The following is a 25,754-nucleotide window of genomic DNA, read 5'->3' as shown; positions in this document are numbered from 1 at the left end:
ATCCTCCTACACTGTTGGCGGGTATGTAAATTGGTACAACCACTATGGAGAACAGCATGGAGGTTCCTTAAAAAACTAAAAGAAAAAAACTAAAAAAAACTAAAACTAAAAAAAAACCTAAAGAACCCGCTTCCCTGGTGGCGCAGTGGTTGAGAGTCCGCCTGCCGATACAGGGGACACGGGTTCGTGCCCCGGTCCAGGAAGATCCCACATGCCACGGACCGGCTGGGCCCGTGAGCCATGGCCGCTGAGCCTGCGCGTCCGGAGCCTGTGCCCCGCAATGGAAATGGAAGAGGCCACAACAGTGAGAGGCCCGCGTACCGCAAAAAGAAAAAAAAAGAACGTACTGTGTAGCACAGGGAACTCAATATTCTGTAATAACCTATATGGGAAAAGAATCTGAAAAAGAATGGATATATGTATATGTATAACTGAATCACTTAGCTGTACACCTGAAACTAACAGAACATTGTAAATCAACTATACTCCAATATAAAATTAAATTTGAAAAAGAAAAAATGAAAAAAAAATCCTTTAGATACTGTGTAGAGAATGGACTGCGGGGGCAGGGATTGGGTGGGGTGTGGGTAAGGGTTGAGGCTGAGCTGGTTAGAAGTCTGTGGCAATAAGCCAGGTGAGACATGATGGTGGCTGGGATCAGGGGGTAACCATGGTTGACCAAGAAGGGGTCCAATTCCGAATACATTTTTAAGGTGGAGCCAAAACGATGTGCTGATGAATCAGATGTGAGACGTAACAGAAGGAAAGCTATGGAGGGTGATCCCAATGTTTCTGGCTTGAGCAGCTAGATAAAAATGGACTTGTCGGGCTTCCCTGGTGGCGCAGTGGTTGAGAATCTGCCTGCTGATGCAGGGGACACAGGTTCGAGCCCTGGTCTGGGAGGATCCCACATGCCGTGGAGCAACTAGGCCCGTGAGCCACAACTACTGAGCCCGCATGTCTGGAGCCTGTGCTCCACAACAAGAGAGGCCCACGCACTGCGATGAAGAGTGGCCCCCGCTTGCCACAACTAGAGAAAGCCCTCGCACAGAAACGAAGACCCAACACAGCAAAAATAAATAAAATAAATTAATTTTTTTTAAAAAAAGAAAAAAGACCTTAAAAAAATTTAAAACAAAAATGGACTTGTCATTTACTAAGTTGGGGGAGACCATGGGAGGAGCAGATGAGAGGTGTGAGAGAGTTCAGGAGCTCAACTTCAGATATGTGAAAACTGAGATGCCTCTTCTTTTCAGGTGGAAATGTTGAGTAAGTAGTTGGAGATACGAGTCTGCAGTTATAACATCATTATTATTGCTAGAGTCAGCCCCTATAAATATGATTCCTGGAATAAGTCTCAGGAAATATTTCTACTTAAATAGGCCTCAATAAATTATAATTAGAGAAGAAGGCTTCCGTTGCTATTATTACTAGAGGAAGCCTCTATAAATATAGTATTTTGGTTATTCGAGGAGGTCCCAATAAATATTTCTAGGGAGTAAGCCTCTATCAATATAACAGTTCCTAGCCTAGGCTGTAATAAATATTCTTATTGTTGGAATTAGCCTCCCTAAATAGCCTTATCATTTCATGATAAGCTTTAGTAAATCTCATGGCAGTTGGCACGAGTTTGTTGAATGCACTAATGAATGAGTGAGTGAAGAGAAGATCAAAGTCACGAATGATGGATGAAGAGGCAGTGCAGGACGAGGTGCAGATCAGACTTCTGGTGTTTCTCCTTGGAAGGGTCCATCCAGGGAGGGGCCAGGAGGTTGGGAGAGCCAACTGGAGATGGCGCGAGTGGGCAAGGAGGTTGTTTTTCCACAGTTGTTCCTTTTTTTTTTTTTTTTTTGGCTGCGCTGGGCAGTTAGCATGTGGGATCTGAGTTCCCAGGCTGAATTCGCTCAGTGGCGTTCTGGAGGGCTCCGAGGAGCTCTGGTTGTCTCAGCACAGGAAGAATTCAGTGAGAGGCAAAGTGATGAGATAAGAAGCGATTTATTAGATTATGAGAAGAGGACGCTTGTGAGGCTTACAGGTGGGTGGGCGAGAGGGTGCCGCCCCCAGAACTTAGGGGGCTCCTGTTTTATAATCAAAGGAAAAGTGGGGAGGGGGAGAGGACCACCTCCTTCCTCATTCTTGAGTAGACGTCATGCTTCCATCGTCAGCTCCGCCTCCAGGTTGGGCAGGGGAGTGTTTTTGTCCCTACATGGTCAAGCCAGGACTGTCATGGCACTACGGAAAAATTATTTCAGGTCTCAGTACAATGAGGGTCTTTCACTTTGAAATATCACCTTTCCATAAATTATTGTCTTGTATGTGTGCAGAGAGAATGTCATGGGGGTTACTGAGCTCACTGGGCAGGATGTGGGTCTCACGCCACCATTGTTTTATTGTTTGGGGCATGGCTCATGCTTCTGTCGCACGGTTTTGTTGCTAAGCAAACCTGCTTGGTTTTGTGGTTAAGCAAACCTGCTTTCTTAAGTGATCATTAACTTATAGGGGTCTCCCATACTTTTTCTTTACTTACAGTCCCCTAGTGTAAGTAAATCTTCTATTTAACTAATCCCCTATTTAATTACCTACTTTGTCCCTTTATTCTGTCCCTATCATGACCAGGGATAGAACCCATGCCCCCGGCATTGGGAGTGTGGAGTCTTAACCACTGGACCACTGGGGAAGGTCCACAGATCTTTTCATTTATCGTGTTATCCTACTGTGATATTATGTTTTATAATAAATATATATTGGGTCTTTGTCCCCACTTCTGGCATAGGGATCCTAAAACTCTTGGAATTTCCTAAGTTGTGAGAGGAAGGGGAACCAACCACATGATTAGAGGGTCAGAAATTGCAGTCCCACCCCTTGACCTCCTGGGAGGGGAGAGAAATTGGAGATTGAGTTCAACCACAAATGGCCAATGATTTAATCAATCATAACTATGTAATGAAGTCTCCAGAAAAACCCAGAAGGAGAGGATTCAGAGAGCTTCCGGGCTGGTGAACACGTGCTTTCTGGGGGAGAGTGACCTACTTGGAGAGAGCATGGACGCTCCACACCTCTTCTCACTTACCTTGACCTGTGAATCTCTTCCATCTGGCTGGTTTTTGTTTGTTTGGTTGGTTGGGTTTTTTTGCGATACGCGGGCCTCTCACTGTTGCGGCCTCTCCCCTTGCAGAGCACAGGCTCCGGACGCGCAGGCTCAGTGGCCATGGCTCACGGGCCCAGCCTCTCCGCGGCATGTGGGATCTTCCCGGACCAGGGCACGAACCCATGTCCCCTGCATCGGTAGGCGGACTCTCAACCACTGCGCCACCAGGGAAGCCCCATCTGGTTGTTTTGAGTTATATCCTTTTATAAAAAACTGGTGATCTAGTAAGTAAAATGTTTCCCCGAGTTCTGTGAGCTGCTCTAGCAAATTAATGGAACCCAAGGAGGGGGTTGTTGGGACCTCTAGTCTATTGCTGGTTGCTCAGAAGCACAAGTGACAACCTGGGCTTGTGATTGGCATCTGAAGTGGGAGGCGCGGTCTTCCAGGGCTGTGTCTTTAACTTGTGTGATCTGACACTTTCTCTAGGTAGATCGTGTCAGAATTGAGTTATTCGCTTGGTGGTGTGGGGAAGAAACACACCCATCAGAATTGGACCTACACGTTGGTTTTCTAGCAGTTGAACCCAGGGACTTTCCTGACGGTCCAGTGGTTAGGACTCTGCACTTCTATTGCAGGGGGCCCAGGTTCGATCCCTAGTGGGAGAACTAAGATCCCACACATCGAGGGGTGCCGCCAAAAAAAAAAAAGTTGAATCTAGTAGGGTGGGGACTGTGCAATTTATCTCTGTGCCCATCTCTCCTACAGGAACTGAGCAGGCAGGCCTACTATAAGGCCACCACCCCTGCCCATTCACCACACTTCACCCCTCTTTCTCTCCACTCGAACGCCTGAGGGACCACACTTCAGTAGTTTCCGTCAGTTTTATTAAACTCCAAAAAGTCTCTCTAATGGATATTCCGTTTCTCTAACAACCCCCCTGGTGGCTGGGGCCTTGGGTCTCCTCAACTGCCTCCACCAGGCCCCAGGAACCAGGATTTCAGGCCTCTAGACCCACCGCCTCCTCTTCAGTGACCTGACTTTGACATCCAGATGAAGTCGGGGCACACATTTGGGTTCAGCGGGGAGTGGACAGGCGCCGACATTCATTCATCCGGTAGGCACACATGTAGAAAATTCCTGCGCGAGAAGAGATCCCGGTTGACCCCGCCCAGCCCCCCATCAGCCCTCCCAGCCCCTGCTCCCAGCCCAAGACACCGACACAGCATCCCCTTTCTCCCTGGTGTCCACAGGGCTTGGAGTCTGCCTTCTGGTTCAGTGCCGGGGGCGCCTGTGTGGGACCGCCCCCATCATCTCACCCGGACACTGGCCTTTCCACGCCCAAACCCAGTACCTGCAAAGAAGGTCATGAGCAGGGCTACCCAGCCCAGGATGTAGGACCAGGAAAAGCGCCAATCCCCGAAGCGGCGACCGAGGAAGCTGACGGTGACTCCAGTGTAAATGGCCAAGGCCAGCAGGACGAAAAATGCTGGAGAGAGAGGTCGGGGGTGGGGGTGGGGGAATGGGGATGGGGGCGGGTTTGGAGATGGGGGTGGGAATGAATAAATTGAGAAGGGGGTATGGGTGCAGGTAGGGATAAGGGTGAGGATGGGGGTTGAGTTGAAAGTGGGAGTAAAAATGAATGAGGGGTAGGGTTAGGGTGGGAATGGTGTGGGGTTGTGTTGCGTCATAAAGAATCTGACTGGTCTTTGTCTCTGGTTCCTGGGAGGGAAACTCTAAATCCTTGGAATTTTCTGAGTACTAGGAGTGTCTTTGTTGTTCTTGGATCACACCTGAGTTTATGTTGATGATCAGAGATGACTCAGGGATAGCAGCTGGTCAGCAGAAAGACCAGCCGTGGGAATAGAGGGTTGGGGCTTTGAGCCGCTTGGGATCAGTCCAACCTCTGGGGAGGAAAGGGGAGCTGGAGTTAAGAGTTCAATCCCATGGCCACTGATTCATGCCCTTGTAATGAAACTCCAGTAGAAATGCTGGATGCTGGCGGTCACTGGAGCTCCCTGTTTGGTGAATGCACGGATGGGCTGACGAGCCCTAATTCTGCAGGGAGAGTGCATGGCAACTCCATGTTCAGGACCCCTCTCCGGCTTCACGCTATGCATCTCTTTAGTTGGCCGGTCTTGAGTTGTACTCTTTATAATAAAACTGTAAGTATTGTTCTTTCCTGAGTTCTGTGAGTTATTCTAGCACATTTCTGAACCTGAGCAGGTCCCGGGAACCCCTGAATCTGTAGCCGATTGGTCAAGAGTACAGGTGAGCTGGGGACCCCACTTGCAGCTGAAGTAGGGGCAGTCTGGTTGGGAACCGTGCCTTTAAACCTGTGGGGTCTGATGCCAGCTCCTGTGGTTAGTGCCACAATTGAATGGCGGTACACAGAGCTGGTGTCAGAACTGACCGGCATTAGAAATAGTCCTGAAGTTGTCGTCGAAGGTGGAGGGGGGATTTGGGTGCGGGTGGAGTGGAGTGAGGAACAGTGGGGAATGGAAGTGGTGTTGGGGGTAGAGCTGGAGAGGGAGCTGGGAGGGGGCAGGTGTAGGGGGTGAGTCACTCACTGGAGGCGAAAAACACGATGCCCGCAGAGAAGGGCCGCGAGAAGCGGGTGAAAGTGGGCTGCTGAGCGAACGCCATGATGCCCATGATGATGCCAGAGGTGGCGCACAGGGAGGACAGGATCATGAAGGCCCGGGTGGCATTCCAGTATGCTGTGGGAGCACCCCACAGTCACTCCTGTGCCTTCCTTGCCCTCAGTGGTGAAGGCTGCTACCTCTGAGGGCAGGAATGCCTCACCCCTCTCTGTATTCCTGACCTAGCTCCTCCTTCACCTCTCTGAAAAACCCTTCCTCTTCACCTGGCAGACTCCTATTCATCCTCCAAAGCCCGGCTCCCAGATCCCCTCCTCTGGGAAGCATCCCTTCTCCCCTCAAGGCACCATCCTCACTCCCTGCTCTGGGTTGAGACTCTCTTTGCCTGTTTCCCTCTCCAGCCTGATTGCTCCCTGAGGACAGGGACCTGGTCGACTCTACACCACAGACACCAGCAGAGGTTTGATTTGCACATGGGCCTGGAGAAATGCTTGTTCAATGAATGAATGAGTGAGTGAATGCCGATTTCCCATATCCTCCTGCTACTCTCTCTCTATCCTCTCTCCCATGCTCCCTTTCCCTTCCTTCCTACCACTTACCCATATTTAGAAATGTCCCATTAATTTATTTCTAACTTGTTTATGATGTCTATCTCTCTCCGCTGAGTTCTCAGCTCTGCGAGGGCAAGGGCCCGGCTTTCTCACTCACTGCTGTATCCCCAGCACCTAGTGCCTGGCCCGTAATAGGTGTTCAAGAAACATGTTGAATGAATGGAGATGCCCTGGGAACACTCATCATGATCTCATCTCCCATTTGGCAACTCTCAAGTACGCGCCAGGCTCTCTTCCCATATATGATCCTATCTATTCTTTCCAAGAGCCCTATGCTCTAAGTAACATTTTCATGACCATTTTTCAAGTGAAGGAACGGAGGCTCAGAGAGGCGAAGCGATTTGCTCAAGGTCCCGTAATTCGCAAAAGGACTGGAGTTGAAAGCCAAGCTCCACGCCCTCCGTCTTAACCGCGTTGTTATTCTGTCTCTCCAAGAACCCTTGACAATTATCACCCCGGGCAGAACTGGGATCCTGCCACTGAAAAAGCCTTAGATCTTTGCAAAATGCAGTCTTTTGTCTTGTGAAAGTCTAGGGGAGAACAATTCCTGGATACTTCTCCACGGATGTTGGTACGGGCTGCTGGGTTGCGTTGTGTCTCCCCTTTCAAGTTCATATGTTGAAGTTCTAACTGCTCCCCCCTCCCCCCACTGCCTCGGAATATGACCTTATTTGGAAATAGGGTCTTTGCAGCTGTAAGTAGTTAAGATGAGGTCATACCAGAGTAGAGTGGATTTCTAATGCAATATGATTGGTGTCCTCATAAAATGGGGACATTTGGAGACAGGTACAGACAGGCACACACCCAGGGGAGCATCACGCAAAAATGAAGGCAGAGATGGGCTGGTGCACTTACAAGCCGAGGAAAACCAGAGATTGCCGGGCAGCCACCAGAAGCTAAGAGAGAGGCAGGGAACAGATTCTTCCTCACAGCCCTCAGAAGGAACCAACCTTGCAGAGACCTCGATTTTGGACTTCCAGCCTCCAGATCTGTGAGGCGATAGATTTCTGTTAAGCCACCCAGTTTGTGGTACTTTGTTACGGCAGCCTTAGAAAAGGAATACACGTGCCTCTGGGTATTTAAAAGTCTGGAGGACTTATGGGGGATGTTATAGCCTATTTCTTTCCCATGGTTGGGCTAATGCAGGGGTGGAAAACACAGATGCCTCTGAGGCTTCGCTGCAGCTGTGAATAAAGGCAGGAGACAGCAGGCTGCATGGGGAACACGTATGTACCAGCGATCAATGATCAGCTTCATCTTTAGATAAAACCTTCCCTATTCGAATCACAGTGTGGTTTCTGTCTCCTGAGGGGCCCCTGACTGGTGTACCCCATTTGAAGGGGGCATTTGCTTCTCATAACCAGCTGACCACGGGCCTGGAAAAGACAGGCAAAGCTGGATTATTCAAGAAGAGCTGCAAGTCCAGATTTTAATGTAAAAATCTCCAGATTTTTAAAATACTGGTAATGACTCTGGAAACTTTAAAAATGCTATGCATACGCGTCCTGGGTTGGGTTTGGCCTCTGGGAAGCAAACCCAGGACTCCTGCTCTAATTTTGGTGATCGGATTACGTCAGCTATACGAGGGATGAACAAATTAAACCTGCTGTTTGGACAAATACCCAAGAATCAATCGGGGTGAGGTATGTCCCTGAGGCTCTCAGTCTTGTGGTCATGAAGATATCAAATGAAGCTGAAGACCTCCATCCAGCCTCCCTCTCTCCCATCCCCAGCAGAGGGAACTCAGAGTGTCTGGTGGTGTTCCCAGTCTGAAGCAGGAGGAATGGTAGAAGTGTGACAAAGGACACAGCCAGAAATGAAAAGGATGTACGAAGTCAGCCAGATGGGGCTCTGAGACTGGTAGCCCAGGGCAAACCTTTCCACTTCTCCCTGTCTCAGTTTATCCCTCCAGCAAATGGGTAGGTTTGGTAAGATGGGGTAGGTGAAATCTGCCACAAGCCTGTCATCTCACAGGGCTCAGTGAGGGTTGGCTCCTCTTCCCAACCCCCTCCCCAGAAGAATTGACTTTTTGAGGTCAAGTATCGTGTCTTAATTCACGGACACAACGGAACAGCCCTCTTAGTGTTGTTGGGACACCGAAGGGAGTTAATCCAGGCAAAGCGCTTAGAGTAGCAGGTAGGACACAGTAACAGTACATGCCAGTTATTGTTATTATTATTACTACACTATGATTGGATACAGATAATATAGAACATGTGATATACTATGTATTATTAATATATTATATAATGTATATTGTATAATATATATTATGCAATATACTATACATCTCTATGCGTCTCTCTTTCCATATATATGCATGCATATACATTTGACCCTTGAACGGCACAGGTTTGAACTGTGCAGGTCCACTTACATGAGAATTGTTTTCAATAAATACATACAGCACTACACTATCCGCGGTTGGTTTAATCCCCAGATGCAGAACCACCGTGGATACGGAACCGCGGATACGGAGGGCCGACTACATGGCTCGAGCATCCGGAGGCTTTGGTATCCACGGCGGGTCCTGGAACCAATTCTCTGTGGCTACTGAGGGACTGAGGGAAGACTGTGCATATATACAAATATATATGTATATGGAAAGAGGCACGTAGAGGTACATAGTATATTATAATAATGTGTATTATATGATATAGATTGCAGGAATCCTATACTGTAAGTACTATTTTTATCTCCATGTTTACAATATATAGTGTAATATATACACGTATATATCTATATACACATATACACACACACACATATATACATATACACATATGTTACATGGCTTGCCTCACAGCAAGTATTAAAAAGTACCCCATCCAGTGTTAGCAAACTGACGGTCCGTATTGCTTCTGTATCCTCCTGGTACCTAATATAGTTCTTGACACCTAGTAGATATTTAGAAAATGCTCTTCTGATAACCCCAGCCCCAACTGCTATACCTGACCTCTATTTCATGCCAGGAAATGTCACCTCTCTACTTAACCTCTAAATCGGTACATCCTGTAATTGTCCTAGAAAAAAATACTGAAATCCCAGTTCTGCCCCTTCCACGCTGAGTGACCTTGGGCCGGACGCTTTCCCTCCCCGAGCCACAAGGTTCTCCACCTGCAAACAGGTGGCCTTTCCACCGTAAGGTTCTGCCCCGCGTGAGGCTCTGACCCCAGGCACAGCCCAGACCCTGCCCCGGGGCCTCACCGATGCTCTCCGTCTGCAGGTAGCACTTGCTGCCCAGGCAGTATCGCCAGAGGCCCTGGTGGGCGAAGGCCCCCGACAGCCGATACTGCATCCAGTGGTCTGTCGCCGTGGCCGCCACCAGGAGGATGGTCCCCACCCAGGCGCAGAAGAGGCCGCCGCCCATGAAGCTGTACATGGTGATCTGTGGGTAAAAGGAGAGACGGGGTCGGGAGCTGGATTCCCATGTCCTGAGGGAGAAGGGACCGGGGCTCGAGATTCCTAGTCTGAGGGACGAGAAGCTGGGGCCCTAGACTTCCAGATCCTAGGTGAGGAGGGAGCTGGGGGGCTGGGACATTAGGTCCCAAGGAGAGGAAGGAACTGGACACCTGGATCCCTGGGTCTGGGGGGGCAGAGGGAGCTCGGGATCTGGACTCCTGAGTCTGGGGGAGGAGAGGCTGAGAACCTAGACCCTTGGGTCCTGGGGGGAGAAAGGGGCTGGGGACCTAGACTTCCAGGTCCTAAGCCAGGAAGGGGCTGGCCAGTGGGACACCAAGTCTTTGGGGGATGGAGGGGGCCGGGGCCCTGGACTCCCAGGTTCGAGGTGAGGAGGGGGCTAGGGCTAGGACCCTACCACGTCCCTGCGAGAGAAAGGAGGCCTGGCCGCCAGATTTAGGGGGAGGAGGGGCCCATGGCTCCCACACCTGGTCCCTACCTGAGGGGCAGAGCCTGCCCTGAACCCTCCGTCTGCCTCGGACCCTCTGTGCAGACTGAGCCCGGTCAGGTCGCTGGCCTCTCTGCTCCCAGGGTCTCCCAAATCCCTTAAGCCTCCCCATACAATGGCCCCATGGCCCAGCAGCTTCCAGCAGGCAGAAGTGCAGTGGTGGCAGACGCCCCAGATGGAATTCGCTGAAGCAGGAATCCAGGCCCTCCCTCCCCGCAGCCCCTGGTCCCACCGGCCTCTCTCTGTGACCCTCCCAGCCGCCCTAGCACCCTGTCACGGGCCTCGTTCCACGGCACCCTCGGGGTTAGCCCAAGCTGTGTAAGCACACACAGACACAAGACGTAGGGTCACTCAGCCATTTATTGTTCAACCCGCCCCGCTCCCCCAAAGGCAGGAGATGGGGTGGGGCTGCAGGTGTCTGGATATGTTGGGCCAATGGGGTTCTTTGCAGGTGGGGTCACAGGGCATGTCACGTTTGGGGCTGGGACAGGAAGGAGGTTGAGGGCGAGGCGGGGCTGGCTGGGGTTGAAGACAGGGCTGGAGTGCAGGAGAAATCAGGGATGAGGATTGGTTGGCCTTCAGGTGGATGGGAATGAGGATGGGTCAGGGCGGAGATGGAGAATGGAATGGGGGTGAACGGCTGCGGGATGTGGGATTCAGTGTGGCCGTGGGATGGGGCTGGCAGAGGCAAGTGGGAATGGCTTTGGGGTTAGGAATGGGCCTGGGCATGGCTGGAGGAGCCCTGGGCACTGAGAGCGAGGTGAGTGTTGTCGCTGTAGCTGGGAACAGTGTGAGAAATGGGAAGAGGCTTGGGTTTGGGCATGAGGTTCAGGGCTGTTTCCCTGGCTTGGGATCCTATGTCAGGTCTGGGTTTCACCAGGTGACTCGCAGGATCCTCTCCTGAGGCTGTGGTTTGAGAGGAAGAGGGATGGGAGCAGGATGTTTCTTGGGTATCTCCGGCAGGGCTGAGGTCACCCTGGGCTCCAGGAACACCCTCCTGGTGACCCTCAAGGGCCCCCTCCGGAGTCCAGGGTGCAGGGTCCTCAGGGTCCTAGTACTCGGCCTCCCAGTCATCAGCAGGCGGCGTCTCCAGGGGCGGCTCCGGACCCTGGGCGTCCTTCCTCCCATCCTGGGCAGGTGGTGCTGGTGATGGCAGCGTCATCGGCGGGGTCTTGGGGCCAGCCCCAGGGTTCCCCACCCAGCCACTCTCTGCCTGCTCAGCCCTCCCAAGTCCCCACTGCCGCTGGCCCTGACCCCGGCCTGGCCTGCGTCGGGCGTCCCTGCCCCCTCGTCCCCTGGGCGGCCTCTTGGCGGTGCCCGGCTGGGTGCAGCACGCCTGTGGGGCGCAGGGGCAGGAGGGCAAGGACTGCTGAAGCGTGTAGGCTCCCATCAGGGCGCTGTGCAGGAGGTAGGAGAGAGCATCCAGACGGATGGGGACAGTGACAGCGGCCAGGCTCTCAGGGAGCCCCAGGTGGGCTGGATCTGGGGTGCCCAGGAGAGAAGGGAACAGGGCTGGGAAAGGTGCAGGCGGCCACGCCTCAGTCCCTGGGGAAGGCAGGTCGTTCCTAGAATAACAAAAGGACAGGTCAGTGGGTCTCCCCATCTGCATACGCCTTCCCTGATGCAGCCTTTCTGCTTCCCGGCTTCTCCCAGGAGTCCATTTCTCCCCATCCTCAGGACTGAGCTCGCCTCTGACTTCCAGGCCCCTTTCTCTCTGTTTCTTCCCGTTTTCTTGACAGACAGACAGACAGCTCTGCCGGAGCTCCAGCATCCCACAGAACGCGGCTCCCATTCCAGGCTGCGTCCCTCGCGTTGTGTTTGGGCAAATCATTTTCCCATTCCGAACCTTACGTTTTCATACCAAGAGATAGCTTCTGCCGGTATCAAAGGTGCTTATTAAAGGGCTGGGTCTGGGAAGTGTTCAATAAATGTGGACAATTATTATTTCTCCAGCCCTACGGCTGGGTCTGGCATCTTCAATTCTGGTTCCTTCTCGAAATTTCTCTGTTCCACAAATATGTTTCTAGCTCTCTCCCTATTTCTAAGCATCTCGCTCAACTCTCTCTGTCACCAAGATTGTCGAAGATTCTGTTTCTGTGTGATGATACCCAAGACTTTTTTTTTTTTTTTTCCTGATACTCTCTGGGTCTGTTCAACTCTCTGATTTTCTCTACCCTCCCTCTTTCTGGGAGTCTGTGCTCCCCGCAGGAAGTCTCGCGTCTCTCACCCCTCTGGCCCAGTCCCTTCCTTCTGTTCCATCTTCACCGGGGTCTTTCAAGTCTTTTCTAGGACCCTCGCCACGACTTCTCCACGGCCCTGTGAGCGGGGAAGCGTCTGGAAGAAGATGGGTGGGACTTTGTCAGAAAGGGGGCGTGGTTTGCGGGGCGTGCAGAGTTGCAGGAAAGCGTGCAGGGCTGAGTTCGCGGGGTTCCAGTGCGTCAACCCCACGTATCTCAGGTCGCAGACCCCGCCTTCCGGAGACCCAGGAGCCGGGCGCTCGAGCCAGCTCCTCCCTCAGATCCAGGATCCAGGCCCCGGCCCCTCCTCCCTCAGACCCAGGATCCAGGCCCCCGGCCCCTCCTCCTTCAGACCCAGGAGTCCCCGCCCCTAATCCCTCCTCCCTCAGACCCAGGGGTCCAGGCCCCCAGCCCCTCCCCCCTCAGACCCAGGAGTCCAGGCCCCCAGCCCCTCCCCCCTCAGACGTAGGAGTCCAGGCCCCCGGCCCCTCCCCCCTCAGACCCAGGAGTCCAGGCCCCCAGCCCCTCCCCCCTCAGACGCAGGAGTCCCTACCCCCCTCCTCTCTCCACCTGTATTCCTGGGCCGTGTCCTTAGGGGACCCGATGGTGTTCTTTAGGACTAAAGGGACGTTTAGGGAAATCTGGACATTGGGTACTCCTGGGGGCAGAGGGGTTAGTAGATGGACTGGAACCTTAGAGGCTGGATTTCACTCTAAGCTCTGGGCTAACATTACCTTCTAGGACCTCGTGAGGTTTAAAGGATGTATCACGTGTGTAAAGTAGTCCACACATGATCTGGACTACAATAAGTCTCAACCAATGAGAGTTTCTTATTGTTATTGCTGGTGGTCGTGGTAGTATTTTATTGAGAAGCAATAGTCATTCTCATATCTATTTATTTAAGAAATATTATTCAGTGCCTGCTATATGCTACGCTCCAGGTTGGGGGCTTGGGATTTAGCCCGGGACAAAATACATGCACGCTACTGAAACTTTACATGTTGGGAGAGAAACACACAAGACACAGTACAGTTTCTATATGCAGGAGGGCTGTGAAGGTGTAAAGACAGGACAAGTGATATAGAGGCACAGGGGGCAGAGGGTTATTTTATTTTTTGGCCACGCCACCGGGCATGTGGGATCTTAGTTCCCCGACCAGGGATGGAACCTGCGTTCCCCTGTAGTGGAAGCTCAGAGTCTTAACCACTGGACTTCCAGGGAAGTCCCCCATGGGCTTATTTTAGATAAGAGGGTTAGAGAAGGATACTGTGGGATGCAGCCAGCTGACCTGGGAGTTGATTATTCCCAGCAGAGGGACAAGCAGGTGCAAAGGTCCCTCAGGGTGAAACAAACATAGTGTTTGAGGGACTGGGAAGCAATAAGCTAGGAGGAGAGGGACAGGTCTATTTTTTAAATATATATATATTTAAAATTTTGGAATACCTTCATATTTACAGAAAAGTTACGAAGATAACTTTGTAACTCACCCCGATTCCCCTCTTGCTATCTTCTTACATTATCGTGGAACATTTGTCACAACTAAGAAACCAACATGACTCTTAAGACTCTTCACTAAACTCCAGACTTCATTTGGATTTTGCCACTTTTTACCCGAATGTCCTCTTTTTTCTGTTCCAGAATCCAAGGCAGGATCCCACTGAGTCATCACATCCCCTCAGTCGCCTCTGTTCTGCAGCAGTCTCTCAGTCTTTCCTTGTTTTTCACAACTTTGACAGCTTTGAGGACTACTGGTCAGTTTCTTCTTTTTAACAAACTAGAGGTCTATTTTAATGAATAATTCCAATTTATTTAGTCTTCATTTCACAGAGGTTCAAACTGTGCCTCAGAGAGGCTAAGTAAGTTACTCAAGGTCACGGAGCTCGTCAGTAGCACAACTGGGATTTGAACCCTGACTCCAGAGTCTGTGCTTAATGGAGACACAAGTAGGAGGCAGACTGTATAGTACCTTCTAGGCTGACTTTGGAATTTTTTTTTTTTAATTCTGGAACATTGAGATGACTTTGAACATTTGTAAGCAGAAGTGTGACATAATTTATGTTTTAAGAAGAGCACTGTGCCTGCAGTTTAGAGAGTGGATTGTGGTGGAACGCAAGAGTGGAAGCAGGACGCCTAGGGAGAATGCTGCCATCCTCCGGGCACGGGTGGTGACGGCTCCAAGGAGGGTGGGGGTAGTGGGGATGGGAAGATGTGAATAGATTTAAGATGTGTTTTGGAGGGAGAGCCATCGGGGTTTGCTGCAGGGCTGCTGGACACGAGTAATGGGGAATCAAGGATGATGCAAAGTTCTCAACCTGGGCGGCGCCTTTGAGTATGAATTTTTTTACAAGAAGTTCACAACATCCCACTTTAAGGATGAGAAATCCGAGACTAGCTTTCGAGTTCTGTGCTGGATGATACTGGTGACGCCGAGATGACGCAGAACCAGAACCTGCTCTCGAAGGGCTCTCAGTCTTGAGAGGTGGGGGACAGACACAGAGATGGACAATAACATTCTGGGGTGATGGGAGCCGGGACACAGGGAGGAACAGGACAGTGAGAGCCGGAAGCGGATTAAACGTTGCCTGGAGGCAAGGGGGAGAGGGAGGTCGGGGTCCAGGAAAACATTGTTGCTCGCTTGCAAGGCGTGGGGGAGAAGGTCGGAGAGGTTTTTGGGTTTTTTGGTGTTTTGTTTTGTTTTGTTTTAGAGGAGGTGGCCTTTGGGCTAGGTCTAGGGTGAATGGATAGTTGATGTAGAAGAAACGGCGCGAGCAAAGCCTAGGTGGTTGGAATCTAAAGATTTTTACCAAAAAGGCTGGTTTTCCTTTTCTGGCGACTATGAGTAGCATGCAGGTCTCATCCATCCGGTTAGGAAGCTTATGTCAAACAGGGCTCCGAAATAAGGGTTCGAATCCTCGTTCCGCTTCTTACTAGCTCTTGACCTAAAGTAAGCTAAGTCTCTGGGTTTTTGCGACATAAAACTCAATTCCAGCGTAACGGCACTGCTTCGTGTTTTGTTCTGTTACTGTTCCTCCGGTTTCTGCCGTCAGGGTCCGACCTCGCCACTTACCATGTACCTGGCCCTTTAAGGCCCTCCTCCCCGAGCTGGGAGAGCGGAGGCGCGTTCTTGCGCCTCTAAGAAAATGCCCTTTACCCAGCTTTCAAAATTGACAGGCAAGTTCTGAAAAGCGACCAATCAATTCCTGAGTCGGGACGGAACGAAGGTTCCGATTTGTTGGGGAACGCTTGCTGCAATAGGTTTGAGCTCCTCCCACTCCTTGTTACTTGGAACAGCGCGAGACGTAATCCTCAGCTCTGATTGGCGGGTATGATCACGTTACTTCCGCGTCTCCTCCCTCTGTCCGTCAAATCCGGGGGAGGCGGGGCTAGCACCCTCGCTTTTTGATTGGCTACGTTTCTGAGCGCGTCTGAGCGTCTGAGCGTGAGAAGCCCGTGCACCGCAAAGAAGAGTAGACCCCCCCTCGCCACAACTAGAGAAAGTCCACGCGCAGCAAAGAAGACCCAATGCAGCCAAAAATAAATAAATTTAAAAAAAGTTACTGACCCCTGGTCAAACCAGTTGTCCTAGCAACATAATCTTGCAATTTCCCAGGTCAAACAAATTTTGAAGGGTCCTTTGGCAGGATTTGGGGGCAGAGAGAGGGAAACAGAGGCCCCTCCAGCATTCTGCCCCCTCTAAGTTTATTAAAACAAATTCAGGACCTGCAGTGGTCATCCCTTTTAGGACCTGTCTGAGCTTCAATGTCACTTCTGCTATTTTGTTGTGTGAACCTGTCCCTCTCGAAGCCCCTATAAAATGAGGCAGTTGTACAAACTACCATGTATAAAATAAAAAAGCTATAAGGATGTGTTTTACAACACAGGAAATAAAGCCAATATTTTATAATAACTGTAAACGGAGTATAACCTTTAAAATCTGTGAATCACTATGTTTACACCTGAAACATAATACTGTACATCAACTATACCTCAATTTCTTAAAAAAAGTTTAAAAAAATGAGGCAGTTGCATTGGTTGATCCTACTCCATGGGTAATTCAATTACTCTGGGTATACTGGCTTCTGGTGGCCAACTTCAGTGCTTGCAGCTAGTTCAGTTTTTTATTTTATTCAGTACACAGAGGCACTGGCACAGTTAGGAGGCAAAGTATGTCAGCGTGGCCCTCCTTACCATATCATCATATGCAGTAACTACCAAATCCGGGCTCCGGGGGTGACTATGGAGGAAAGACAGAGAGCACTTAGGACACAGTGAGCACAGCGCTCTTTTTTGCTACCTTCTTCTCCAAAGCTATTTGCATCCCACCTGCAGACTGGCGCTCCATGGCTCAGCCCACTGGGCTAGTCAGTTAATACCTTACACAAGGTAAAATGTTGGCTGTATTCCCTGTTGTACAATATGTACTTGTAGCTTATCTTATACCTAAGAGTTTGTATCTCTTAATCCCCTACCCCTATACTGCCCCACCCCCCTCATCTGTACTCTCTTATTCAATCATTGTAACAAACCTTCCAAGTAAGGGTGTTACCTTCATTTTAATACATGAGGCTCAGAGAGAGAAAGTCACTTGCCTACACTTATTCTGATTAGTAAGTAGTAGAATCTGGGTCCTTTGTCCTTTCTATATACTGCACCTGCCACCCCTCCTTATCAGGTCCCCTCTGCTCAACAAGCCACCAAGAGGCCAATATAAGGTCATGACCAAGAGCCTGGGCTCTGGAATCAAATCTTACTAATCCTGTGGCTTTGGATGTGTCTGTAACCTTTTCATGACTCAGTTTGCCCAACTGTATAATAGAGATAATATCTGTATAAAGGAACCCTTGGAAAATTCCAACTCAAAATCTTTTTCTTTCTTTTCTTTCCCTCTTTATCTAATTGCATTTATCCTTCTAAGGAGTAAAGACATCCCCTGCACCCCCACTCCCCCACCATGGTCTTAGAAAGGAAAAGAAAGATCAACAGAGGCCAGCTTCATGGACACAGCCTGACCACTACTTCCTGCTGAGATGAGGTGACCAGCTAGCCTCTCTTTATATCTGAGATGATTGACCATCCTCACATTCTGCCCTGAGTTTTGAGTCCTTTTCACTCGAGAGCGCCACTTCAGGAGGGATTATGAAAAAGCGGGGAGAGCAGTGGTTTTGGAGTCAGCCATGGGTGGGACCCCTGATATTGCCGATTTCTCCTGTGTGTCTTTAGATAAGTTAATTCACCTCTCTGAGTCTCAGATATCTTCCCAATGGAGATACTCTTAAATCTTACACCACAGTTGGCTCACAATGTGATACACAGCAGGTATTCAAAAATATTAATTTCCTCCCTCTCACTATTAAACTGCCACTCAAGTCTCCTCGCCCTACAAGTCCTCACCCTAGAAACCTTCCATCTAGTCACAGAGCTAGTCAGTGTCACCTTGGCTACTCCTGAACTCTCTCTGGACCTCCGCTTCTGTTAGCTCTTCTGTACAAATAAGTGGGTGAGTTTACATTACACGAAAATTCCACCAACTCTTCCTAAACCGAAGGCTAGCTATCTTAGGCTTAGCAGGGCAACGACTCCACTCTGCCTGAAACCAGCCATAGGCGATCCAGAAAAAAATGGGCATGGCTGCATTCCAATAAAGTTTTATTTATGGACACTGAAATTGGAATCTCAAGTCATTTCCACGCATCATAAAGCATCCTTCTTTTGATTTTCCCCTTAACCATTTAAAATGTAAAACACACTCTTGGCTCACAGGTGGCAGCAAACTAGGCAGCGGCCCAGACTTGACCTGTGAGGTCGGCGAAGATGAGCGCTCGGTCATCTTTCAAGGCCCTCCCACCGCTGAGAAACTGAGACTGTTGAGTATTCAGCCAGGGTGGTGCCTAGGTGTGTCAGAGGAGAAGCTTTACCTTGCTTAGAATAGTGTATTTGGAGAAGGCTGCTCTGGAGACATTCACCAGGCTGTTCCAAGATGCTAGGATCTGGGATGGGATCATCCCATCCTTGGACGATGAAATGAGAGAGAGAGGGAGACAGAAAGACAGACAGACTACACTCTGTTCTCCTCTTCCCAATCGTTCTGCCTTTCTCCCCGGCCTGGGTCCAAGTCCTCCAACCCAGCAGACAGACGCTCAGTGGAACTGGATTTCAGCATACTCTGAGTGAGTACCCTTGGGCCTCTGGGTGTCCCATGGTCTGAGGCCTGGGAAGTTGAGGACAGCATAATGGGTCTCCTCCTGGTTGTTCTCTGATTCTGGGGCTTGAGGAGATGATTTGGGTCCTGGGCAATTGTGGGAAACAAGATAGAGCTCCTTCTGGTTCTTTCTGGGTTCCGGGGGGTGAGCATCTGGAACAGTGGCCCAGGAAGGACTGCTTGGTTTGGTTTTCTGTTTCTGAGCCTAAGGGAAAAATGACCATCCTTCATTCATTCATTCAACAGATACTCGAGCCCCTACCACGTGCTAGGCACCGATTGAGGAACTGGGGTTACATCAGGCAGTAAAACAAAGACCCTGCCTTCGCTGAGCTCGCCTTCCATCTCGCGACAGGAACACACAATAAAGACAAGTCTGTGGTTAAGCCTCCCAGCCTGTGGTTCTCTGCTATGGCCGCCCTGGCAAACTAACGCAGATACATTGGTGTAACCATCACCACAAGACGTCGAACTGCTCCATCATCACAAACGTCTCCCTCCTGCTGTCCTTCTCATCATCCTCCCATCCCGAACCCCTCGCAACTACTAACCTGCCCTCTGTCTCTACAATCTTATCATTTGAGAGTGTTATATACACGGAATCCTGTGTATGTGACCATCTGAAATTGGCACTTTTCACTTTTTTTTTTCTTCGTCCCTAAGCTCTATCCAACCGAGGGGGGAGAAGTGGTTTGGATGGATTTGGGAGGAGATTTGCAGATGGATTGATAGTGGGGGCGATAAAAAAGAGAGGAGTAAGAAATGACTTAAAGTCTCTAGGCTTGAGGAGCTGGGCAAATGTGGTGCTGTTTGCTGAGATGCAGAGGATGGAGGAGAAGGGTTTTAAGTGGTGCTTAGTCACGAGTTTGGTTTTGGACAGGCTAAGTTTGAGATGCCTATTAGACATCCACGTGGAGATGCTGCCTAGATAGTTGGCTATGAGTCTAGAGTTCAGGGATGAGTCTGGGAAATGTAAATTGTGGAATCATCCGCATATAGATGTTCTCTCCTGAAAAGATCCAGCATTTACCCAACACTTACTAGGCGCCTGGTACTGTTGTAAATGCTTTACAAGTAGAAAATGAGCATATTGAATACCCAGAGTGAGCCTACGTGGTCGGCACTACTATTATCCCCATTTTACAGTTAAAGAAATCGAGGCACAGAAAAGTGAAGTGACTCATCCCAGAACACACAGTGAAGAAAGCGGACAGGAACCCAAGCAGGCTGGCTTCAGAGCCCTACCCTTAACCATCACTAGGACATGCCGTCTCTCGGTGATATTAATCATTGGTGACATCATTAATTTTGCTTAGTAATGTTGTTGGTAGTAGTAATAATGGAATAGCTGCTACCTATTAGGCAATAACATGTGCTGTAATCCTCAAACCGACTCTCAAGGAGGAAGCAATAGAGGCGCAGTGGAGGGAGCGATTTGGTCAAGGTCTCATAGAGGTTACGTGCCAGAATCAGGATTTGAATCCAGCGCCCGGGCCTCTTCCACTGCGATGTCTCTCGGGCAAAGGGTGAGGGCGGGGCTGGGGAGGAGGGTATACAGGAGTCAGAGAAGGGGAAGAAGAGACAGCTGATTGGGACCACTCACCAGGGGGCCAGTTTTAGGGACCACGTTGATGTAATCCAGGAGCGTGCTCCTCCGTGAGACCCTGGACCTCGGAGTCTCTCCCGGGGCCGGGGCCGGGGCCGGGGCCGGAACCTCTGCTTGGGTCCACTTCTTCCTCAGAGCCCTCGCGCTGAGGGAACACCCCGCCTTGGTGTGCGCCCTGGCCCCGCCCCCCTCTCCACGGGTCCCAGATCCCACGCTCCCTCCATCGCTGGTCCTGCTAACTCACACGATCAGGATGAAGCAGAGGACAAGGAGGGTCATGAGGCCGATTCCTAGAAATATTCCGCTGGAGAACGCTTTGGAGGCGAATCCCTTCTCATCTGCACGAGGAAACGGTCAGCCATCTCTGAGCCCTTCCCATCCCCGTGCGTCCTCACGTCCACCCGCCACTAGACGCTCAGGCTTCCGGAGCCTAGTGGTTTTTCCAGAGGTTTTTACCTCGAGCCCCTTCCCATCGACTTCTTGGAAACCGCTACACCCCAGGCCCAAGCGTCAGGCTCTCCGACTTAATTTCCCCCTCCGCATCCCCAGCCACAGGCGCCCCCGTGTCCCCGCTCCCCAGCTCCTGACCCAACCACAGGACCCTGTCGCTGTCGTTCTCAGCCCCCGCCTCCAGGGGGCGTCCAGTTGGCCCCTGACCTGGCAGCAGCAGGACAGTGGCGCTCTGGGCCCCGTGGACGTTCTGGGCCTCGCAGCCGAGTCTGAGGCCAGAGCTGAGCCCCTCGCGGAGGCTCAGGGAGCTGTTGACCCAGGGCCCAGCCGAGCTGGAGGTGACCTTGAAGGAGGCGTTGCTGAAATTCCCCTCCAGCAGCCCCTCCCCCAGCCGCAAGCGCAGGGAGGGGGCCGGCTGGGCTCGGGAGGAACAGTCGCAGTGCAGACCCTCCTCCTCCTGGGAGCAGGAGGGTCCCAGCAGCTGCGGGGGGTCTGTACAGAGGGAGGAGAGTCAGCGGTGCCTCTCCCCTCACGTGGGCCCAGGTGTCCTGCCCCCAGGGGTCCCCGCACTCACAGACCACCGAGAGGCTCAGAGACGTATTCTGGGAGCCCAGAGGGTTCTGAGCTCGGCAGGTGAATTCTCCTTCATGCTCTGTTTGTATCTGCGGCAGCTCCAGGACCCCAGGATCTGAGGGCTGGGAGGGGCTCAGAGTCTGTCCCCCTCGGGCCCAGCTCAGCCGGGCCGGGGGGTTGCTGTGAGCGACACAGAGCAGACGCAGGCTTTGGCCTTCCAGGACCGGAAGAGATGTGCCATCTCTGAAGTTTTCCAGGACTAGAGAGGGAACGGCCAGGAGGGATGAACAGCTGAGGGCACAGGGACCCTCTTCCTGCTGACATTCCAGACGTCCGGGCTCCCAGTTCGGTTCCTCTGATCCCCTTTCCTACCTGTCCTATTTCCCTGGGAGACCATCACTTTCAGGTTCTCTGGGGCATCTGAAACAGAGACAGGGTACTTGACGCTAAACAAGCCAGGGGTTTCCTTCTGGGCAAAGTGAACGTCCCTAGGGGTGAAGGGCTGGGAGGCGGAGGGGGTTGAATCACCCACTGAGTGATTCGCAGATGAATGACCCAAGGGAATAGACTGGTAAGAAGGGCAGGTCCCTAAGATACTGTGATTTATAACAGAAATAGGTATTTGATCTTTGTTCCTATTCCTGGCACAGAGCTTCTAAAACTCTTGGATTTCCTGAATGCTAGGTAAGCGTGATAAACGTGCCTTGTTATTTGTAACAAACCCCTTTCCACCACTCCTGAGTTTATGTTAATGAAGTCACTTTTAGAAGCGCCCGAGGATGAGGGCTTGTTGCCGGGGGAACCAACCACGGATCAGAGGGTTAGAACTTTCAGTCCCACCCCCCTGACCTCTGAGGAAGGGAAAGGGGACTGGAGATTGAGTTCAGTCACCAATGGCCAATGATTTAATCAATCGTGCCTATGTAAGGAGGACTCCATAACACGCCCCCCCCCACCAAATGGGGTTGGGAGAGCTTCCAGGTTGGTGAACACTTGGAGATTTGGGGAGAGTTGTGCCCAGGAAGAGGGCATGGAAGTTAGCTGCTCCTTTCCCCATACCTTGCCCTATGCATCGCTTCCATCGGGCTGTTCCTGAGTTATATTCTTTTATAATAAACCGGTCATCTAGTGAGTAAAATATTTCTCTGAGCAGCTCTAGCAAATTAACTGAACCCAAGGAGGAGGTCATGGGAACCTCCAATCTATCGTTGGCCGGTCAGAAGCACAGGGGACAACCTGGACTTGTGATTGGTGGCTGAAGCGGGGGCGGGGCCCCTTTCCAGAAACTGATCCCTTAACCTGTGGGATCTGACGCTATCTCCGGGTAGATAGCGTCAGAATTGAGTTGAATTGTAGCACACGCCACTGATGCTGGAGAACTGCTCGGTGGCGTGGGGAAATCCCCCGCCCCCGCGCCCACCGCAGTCGGAGCTGGAAGCAGAATCCCAGCCCCATAGGCCTGGGGTTCCGGGTCACCTTAGAGCTCTGCGACCCTGCCCTCAGCCCCCTCCCTCCTCCCCGCCCCCCCCCCCCCCAACCCAGGCCCCCGCTGGTCACACTCACACTGCACGGAGAGTTCCAGGCTGCGGCTCTGAGAGCCAAGCCCGTTCTCAGCTCGGCAGGTGTAGCGACCCGCGTCCTCGGCCTTCACCCGGGGCAGCACCAGCTCCAGGGTTTTGGAGCCCGAGGGGTGGGACCAAGAGAGGATTCTGTCCTGCAGGGCCCAGCTCAGTGTGGCCAGCGGCACGCTGTCGGCTGTACAGAGTAGCCGCAGGAACTGGCCTTTCTGGACTTCCAGATGGGGGCTGTTTCCCTGCGGCTCCAGGGCTGCAGAGAGAGAGAGCGCGCAAGAGAAGGACTGCAAGGGGGAACACCACTCCCCCGCGCTCCTGACACCCCCAAGTGGCCCTCAGTACCTGATACATCGGTCTGGGAAATGCTGATCACCACGTCTTTGGGGGCATCTGTAACAGGATTGGGTGCTGGCTTTGAGTAGGAATGAGAGATTCCCCACCGCCAGAGAGAACCCCCTCGGGGAGAAGAAAGTGTGACTTTCCTCTGGGAAGACAAGTGACAGATGAGTGCCAAAGATGCGCTTATGGACGCAGGTCCAGACGGCATCCCCATCCCCCTCCCTGGGCCGAGGCAAGCGTCGCTAGACTCCACGCCTTCCTACCCACGCATCCGCAGAGAGCTGACCATCATTGCCCGGCTGCCTCTCTCCACCTCCGCGTCCCCCGTGCCTGTTTGCGCGCCCTGATGTCCTTCCCGCCACCAAACTCACAGGCCACGCTCAGCAGGACGGTGTCCTCTGTGCTCAGTCCCCTTCTGGAGACGTCCACTCGACAGGTGAGCTCAGTGCCGTGGTCCTGCGGTCTGGGTGTGAAGGTGAGGGCTGAGAGGTAGGAAGTTCTTGGTCTGGCCTCGTGGGAGGAGACGGTGGCCCCCCTCCAGGAGAGAGTAGGGGCTGGACATTCCTCAAAGGTCCAGTGAAACATACAGATGAGCGTCACCTGGTGCCCAGGCTTCAGAGTCTCTGGGACGTAGATCTCTGGCTTCTGAGTCAGGGCTGGGATGGAGGGAGAGAGGGTGGGATGCTAGACCCTGATGGGGGTACTCCCGGGGGTCCCCCATGGTCCGTTCCCCATAGCCCCTCCCCAGTATGAGAAGGGGGGAGGAGGGGAGGGGGGTCCCACCCGGGGGGTCCCACCCCATTCCAGCTCGAGCCAGTTCCGTACCTGTCACCTCCAGACGGAACTTGTATTCCACGAAATTATATCGCACGTAATAGCCTCTCTCCAACCGAAAGAAGTACGATGCACTGTCCTCCATGTGTACATCTCTGATGAGCAAAGAGCAATTCTGTCTCGGATCGCCCAGGAGCTGGAATCGGCCTTGGGTGTCTGTTTGCACGTCTCGATCCGGCTTGTTTGTGGCCACTGGCAGACCACTGTCTGTGGCGGTCGGGTCTTTGAACCAGAAGCCGTAAGCTGGGGTGGAGGGAACCCAACCTATTACGGGATAGGAGACGGAGCAGGGCACGACCACGCACAGGCCTTCCTGCACCCTCACCAACTCCTGCACCTGCAGCTGGAAAGCTGGATTCTGAGCCCATGACCCTATGGGGAGACAGAGAGAGGCTCAGGCTGCACCCCCAGTCCCGGGCCCCTCCTGGCCCCCCACCTCGTTCACTCACCGGCCCACAGCACGGCTAAGAGCAGCGGCAAGAGCATCTCAGGCACTTGGAACTGCCCTGGGACACGCTCATTCCCCAGACACTGTGACTCGCACTGGGTGAGGGCAGAAGGCGGAAGCTGAGCCCTGGTGGATTGATGCATGAAATGAGCTTCTGATGCTCAGACCCACACGACTCATTTTCCTCTTCTGGACTCTCCCCGCCCCCATGTCACCCACTTGAACTCACTCTTTCCCGGGGGGCTCGCCTGGCGTCTGGGCTCCCTGAGCTGGTCACCTTCCCGCGTCATCTCTGGGGGAGGGAGTGGAGGACATGTGTCTAGACTTGGGGCCTGGCTTTGGGTGGGTGGAGGCCGGGGACTCTCCCGCTGGACCCTGAGCCGTTAGGGAAGCAGAAGTGAAAGTTCCCAGTAAGCCCTTCTTACAGGGGCCTCTGGTGATGGTGATGGGTGCTGGGCAGGGTGGATTTCTGGGGCAGAGGGTAGGAGTGGGAGTGCAGGGTTAGTCTTGCCAGATAAAAAGTCAGGATGCCCGGTTAAAACTGGCTTTCAGACGAAAAATGAATTGTTTTAGTAGAAGTATGTCCCAGAGATCGCATGTGATATATATACTTCTACTGAAATCATTCGTTGCTGAGATCTGAAATTCAACTTGAACTGGGCACTTTGCCTTTTTATTGGCTAAATCTGGCAACCGTAGGCTGGTCTCAGTGCCTCTACCCCTTCACCCTCCCTGATGGGCTCACTGACTCCCGGTCCCCCAGGAGCACCCACGCCAAGGTCTTTGTCTGCTCCCCAGTCTCCCCTTCTGCCACACAGCTGAACGACATACATTTGTAACACCTGCTGTGATAAGAACACAGACCCCCAGGGGCGATGCTGATGCTGGGAGACTTAGGCAATGTAAGGGGCGTGGCATTTGTGGACTGAGTCAGGTAAACTCCCCCAGATGTGGACTGTCGTTCCCCTCACCTTGAGATGACTCTGTTTTGGTCACGTGGAGACACTGTGCTTGCCTATATGACCTCCATGCTCTGGAAGCTTGCGTGTGGCAGGTGTCATGCTGTATATGGGGGAGGCGGACACACATAGGTAAATGAGACAGTGTCTGACCTCAAGGGAACCCAGCTTGGTAAACGAAGATCCTTAGAAACAGAAGAGCACTGAAGTGTTCATCAATGCCCTGCCCCCCACATGCTGGGACAGACATTCACGCTGGGCCCTGGGGAAAGGGTGGTCACTACTTCCTGGCAAAGTCAAGAGGGGCTTCCCAGAGGAAGCGACACATAACT

At 52.1% G+C, this 25,754-nt stretch overlaps 3 protein-coding genes across 3 annotated transcripts; all 3 read right to left on the bottom strand.

Moving 5' to 3' along the window:
• Positions 1 to 4,163: 4,163 nt before the first annotated feature.
• LIM2 (lens intrinsic membrane protein 2) lies at positions 4,164 to 9,678 on the bottom strand. The gene is made up of 4 exons (XM_059999820.1): positions 9,504 to 9,678; positions 5,656 to 5,805; positions 4,440 to 4,574; positions 4,164 to 4,225 (listed from the first exon to the last, which is right to left on the bottom strand). Exons 1-4 carry the CDS (start codon positions 9,676 to 9,678, stop codon positions 4,164 to 4,166), a joined length of 522 nt encoding a protein of 173 aa, XP_059855803.1.
• Positions 9,679 to 10,559: 881 nt separating this feature from the next.
• C20H19orf84 (chromosome 20 C19orf84 homolog) lies at positions 10,560 to 20,740 on the bottom strand. Its single transcript, XM_059999819.1, has 3 exons — positions 20,490 to 20,740; positions 12,431 to 12,537; positions 10,560 to 11,768 (listed from the first exon to the last, which is right to left on the bottom strand). Exons 2-3 carry the CDS (start codon positions 12,460 to 12,462, stop codon positions 11,255 to 11,257), a joined length of 546 nt encoding a protein of 181 aa, XP_059855802.1. The 5' UTR covers positions 12,463 to 12,537; positions 20,490 to 20,740; the 3' UTR covers positions 10,560 to 11,254.
• Positions 18,090 to 24,759, bottom strand: SIGLEC10 (sialic acid binding Ig like lectin 10). Its single transcript, XM_059999830.1, has 12 exons — positions 24,693 to 24,759; positions 24,465 to 24,589; positions 24,007 to 24,387; positions 23,553 to 23,837; positions 23,185 to 23,232; positions 22,832 to 23,095; positions 21,641 to 21,688; positions 21,270 to 21,527; positions 20,903 to 21,187; positions 20,490 to 20,583; positions 20,243 to 20,390; positions 18,090 to 18,844 (listed from the first exon to the last, which is right to left on the bottom strand). The coding sequence occupies exons 2-12, from the start codon at positions 24,499 to 24,501 to the stop codon at positions 18,578 to 18,580; spliced, it is 2,115 nt and encodes a 704-aa protein (XP_059855813.1). The 5' UTR covers positions 24,502 to 24,589; positions 24,693 to 24,759; the 3' UTR covers positions 18,090 to 18,577.
• Between the last annotated feature and the right edge of the window lie 995 nt (positions 24,760 to 25,754).

The sequence above is a fragment of the Delphinus delphis genome, chromosome 20 (assembly GCF_949987515.2).
Source record: "Delphinus delphis chromosome 20, mDelDel1.2, whole genome shotgun sequence".
NCBI lineage: Eukaryota > Metazoa > Chordata > Mammalia > Artiodactyla > Delphinidae > Delphinus > Delphinus delphis.
This window is presented reverse-complemented; position numbering and strand designations above follow the sequence as displayed.

Bases quoted from the DNA above. Each gene is read 5' to 3' on its own strand.
- LIM2 (XM_059999820.1), bottom strand. From the start codon at position 9,678: ATGTACAGCTTCATGGGCGGCGGCCTCTTCTGCGCCTGGGTGGGGACC. The intron at 4,575-5,655 runs GTGAGTGACTCA...CTCTCTCTCCAG, and splicing joins CATCGTGTTTTTCGCCTCCA to CATTTTTCGTCCTGCTGGCC. The intron at 4,226-4,439 runs GTACTGGGTTTG...CTTCTCGCGCAG, and splicing joins GCTCATGACCTTCTTTGCAG to GAATTTTCTACATGTGTGCC.
- C20H19orf84 (XM_059999819.1), bottom strand. From the start codon at position 12,462: ATGGAACAGAAGGAAGGGACTGGGCCAGAGGG. The intron at 11,769-12,430 runs GTGAGAGACGCG...TTGTTATTCTAG, and splicing joins GAAGGGACTGGGCCAGAGGG to GAACGACCTGCCTTCCCCAG.
- SIGLEC10 (XM_059999830.1), bottom strand. From the start codon at position 24,501: ATGCTCTTGCCGCTGCTCTTAGCCGTGCTGTGGGCCG. The intron at 23,233-23,552 runs GTGAGTTTGGTG...ATCCTGTTACAG, and splicing joins CGTCCTGCTGAGCGTGGCCT to ATGCCCCCAAAGACGTGGTG. The intron at 21,188-21,269 runs GTGAGTGCGGGG...CCCTCTGTACAG, and splicing joins TCTGAGCCTCTCGGTGGTCT to ACCCCCCGCAGCTGCTGGGA.